The sequence below is a fragment of the Sinocyclocheilus rhinocerous genome, unplaced genomic scaffold (assembly GCF_001515625.1).
Source record: "Sinocyclocheilus rhinocerous isolate Xijiao unplaced genomic scaffold, SAMN03320098_v1.1 scaffold180, whole genome shotgun sequence".
Taxonomy (NCBI): domain Eukaryota; kingdom Metazoa; phylum Chordata; class Actinopteri; order Cypriniformes; family Cyprinidae; genus Sinocyclocheilus; species Sinocyclocheilus rhinocerous.
Window position 1 is genome coordinate 260946 of NW_015657493.1, and position 2991 is coordinate 263936.

Here is a 2991-nt window from a genome sequence, read left to right on the forward strand (position 1 = left end):
GAGCAGTGGGCAGCCATTTATGCTGCGGCGCCCGGGGAGCAGTTGGGGGTTCGGCTCAAGGGCCCCTCAGTCGTGGTATTGAAGGTGGGAGAGAGCGCTGTACATTCACTCCCCCCACCTACAATCCCTGCCGGTACGAGACTCAAACCCACAACCTTTGGGTTACGAGTCCGACTCTCTAACCATTAGGCCACGACTTCCCACCTGAAGATGTGTATTATTTTGACTAGATATCATATTTTTTCATTTAGTACTGCCCTTCAGAAGCTACATAAGATACTTACATGTTTCCCAGAAGACAAAATAAGTGAAATTTACCCTGATCTTCAAATTCAAAAAGTTTTCACCCCCGGCTCTTAATGGATTGCTTTTCATCTAACCCTCATAGTGCATTCAAAACTGTGTACAATTTTCAGCACTGGACAGCGATCAGACTCACACATACAGACACCAGGTTACTCAAGCATAATGGTTTTTATTTAACTTTTTTTTTTTTTCTCAAACAACATCAAAACAACATAAATATATGATATATATATATGAATATATGAAAAGTTTTCAAACAAAATAAATTCATTTTACTTGCATAAACTTTCACTTTCAGGCAAAGAGTGATACATTTTTAATGCTGCAGTGGTGCAGGCGACAGATTCACGTTTATAAACAAAATCCAGTCCCAAAGTTGTGTGAGTAAATGTACCCAGCAGGTTGGTCAAACATTTAACCCAACCAGTAGCTGGGTTTGTTTTTAACCCAGCATTTTTTAGCGTGTACTATAGCCGTACAGACAGCAGCGATCTATGCTCATCATTTATATTGAGCCAGTCACTCAGAAGTTTATATCCTGTGAGCATGTGTTATGGTTCAGTGTGTGGTTTCAGCTGTAGTGTTTGTGTGTTTTCCAGCTGGTTGCGAACACGCTGCTCTTCACCGGAGTGAATCTGTCGGGTCTGTTTGTTCGGATCCTGATGGAGAGAGCGCAGCGCAAAGCCTTCCTGCAGGCCCGAGACTGCCTCGAGGAGAAACTGCGCATGGAGGACGAGAACGAGAAACAGGTCACAGTCAGATACACAATAAACACAATCAAAACCTCACTGTAAATACATAGAATTGCACTCTAAAAACACTGTTTCATAAAAAAAAACCATGCAACAGTTTTCATCAATCTTTTTGAGTTACGACAACTAATGAAATATTCCAACCAAGTTAGAGGAACTTAATTAGCATAAACACATTTTTCAGTTAATTACTTACAAGAGTTATGTGATTCTAACTGAGTGATGCCAATGGAACCAATGAATCTGATCTAGTTCTGGTAAACCGGTGTTCTGTCAGATTTTGCTACCTCCCATTAAAACAGCGGGTAGTACAATTCGACAACGAAAAATGCTACCTGTAAAATTATGGTTTATTAACGTCTACACCTACCCCTACCCTAAACCTACCCTAACAGTAATGCAGATACATTAAATATTGTTGTTCAGCATGAGAAAAAGGACGATGATGCTCTTGCTGTCTCATGTGTCTCTGATGATGATGATGATGATGATGATGATGATGGTTGCACGTGTGCAGGAGCGTCTGCTGATGAGTCTGCTGCCCAGAAACGTGGCCATGGAGATGAAGGAGGACTTCCTGAAACCCCCAGAGAGGATCTTCCACAAGATCTACATCCAGCGGCACGACAACGTCAGGTAACACCGACTGACATGCTTCATTTCTACGGTCTGTGTAAATGCTATGGTTTCCTGTGAGTAAAGGAACTGCTCCAGCGGCTGTAATGATCACGGATGCTGTCTGAGCGAGAATCTTGATCAGGAGTGATTTTTTATTTTATTTATCAGTACACAGTCAAACAAGTCTAATCAAACAATTCTAATGGAAAATCATGGTTTCCAGTTTAAACCTGTTTAAAAAAACAACAACAACATTCACAAAGAAAAAAAAACTGTTGCAGCTTCACAGAAATTAACAGGAAAATAACAAAATTAGAAAATAAAAGAAGAGTGATGTCAAAGCGCATGCTCTTCAATTGCATGCACAAATACGGCGGTGCACGCTGTAGCCTGTATCATTTCATATTAAAGTGTGAATGAAACTACGAGCATGCGTGTCAGATCTGTGTCACGTTCAGCAGCGGCAGCTCTTAAAGTAATAGCAGCCAAATAACCTAATAACCAGCTGCTGTGATGTCTGTTCATCAAAGAACAAAAGAAAAAGAGGAAATCAATAACTTTTGTAGCTTTAAGGATTCTTCTACATTTAATTTAGAATTTAGTGTGTGATAACTTTATTCAATTTCTGTATATTTCCTATTTGCTGAAGGGCTCGGGTAGCTAAATATGACATTTATTATAATGGGTTTATGTGAAGATTGTTTTAAGTTCACTTAAATTAGATGTTATTTTTTAAAGTCTACTAAATGTTAAAATTGATAGCTCTCAATTATACTGTAATGTTCAATGGCTATAGTCAATGGTTAAATATTAGGAAAAAATAATTTCCTAGAGACATCAGTAGTATTGGTATCAGTGATCCTCGCCTTCAGTCATAAAAAAATGCCATTAAAAATATACTGTCTTTATGCTGTTTCTACATTAATTTGAAGTTTGAATGTAAAATCATTGCAATATAAAAGTATATTAAAAAACTTTAATGTTAGGTGGGTTTAAAAAGCAATGCGGTTAATTAGTTATTTTTAATGGATTGACAGCACTAAACAGAACAGATTATGCTTATTTAAAAAGACATCGCAATAAACATTAAAGTCTTTCGAACGTTGCCTTTAATTAGTAAGAGAACTAAATGAAATATTTACTAAATATTTATATTTATCTTTACTCTTTAATTTTAAGTGAGAATTGTACTTTAATGTGAGTGAGTCTGTGTGTGTGTGTGTGTGTGTGTGTGTGTGTCTATGTGAGTGTGTGTGTGTGTGTGTGTGTCTGTGTGGGTGTGTGGGTGTGTGTGTGTGTGTGTGTGAGATCAGGC

At 38.0% G+C, this 2991-nt stretch overlaps 1 protein-coding gene across 1 annotated transcript in view; it reads left to right on the forward strand.

Annotated features, from left to right (window-relative positions):
• Window positions 1-2991, forward strand: part of LOC107721119 (adenylate cyclase type 1-like) — a 27941-nt gene that overhangs the window by 1400 nt on the left and 23550 nt on the right. Inside the window, exons 2-3 of the mRNA XM_016528985.1 lie at window positions 906-1055; window positions 1576-1694. Of these exons, the coding sequence (XP_016384471.1) occupies window positions 906-1055; window positions 1576-1694 (269 nt within the window). The remainder of the gene's footprint in view (window positions 1-905; window positions 1056-1575; window positions 1695-2991) is intronic.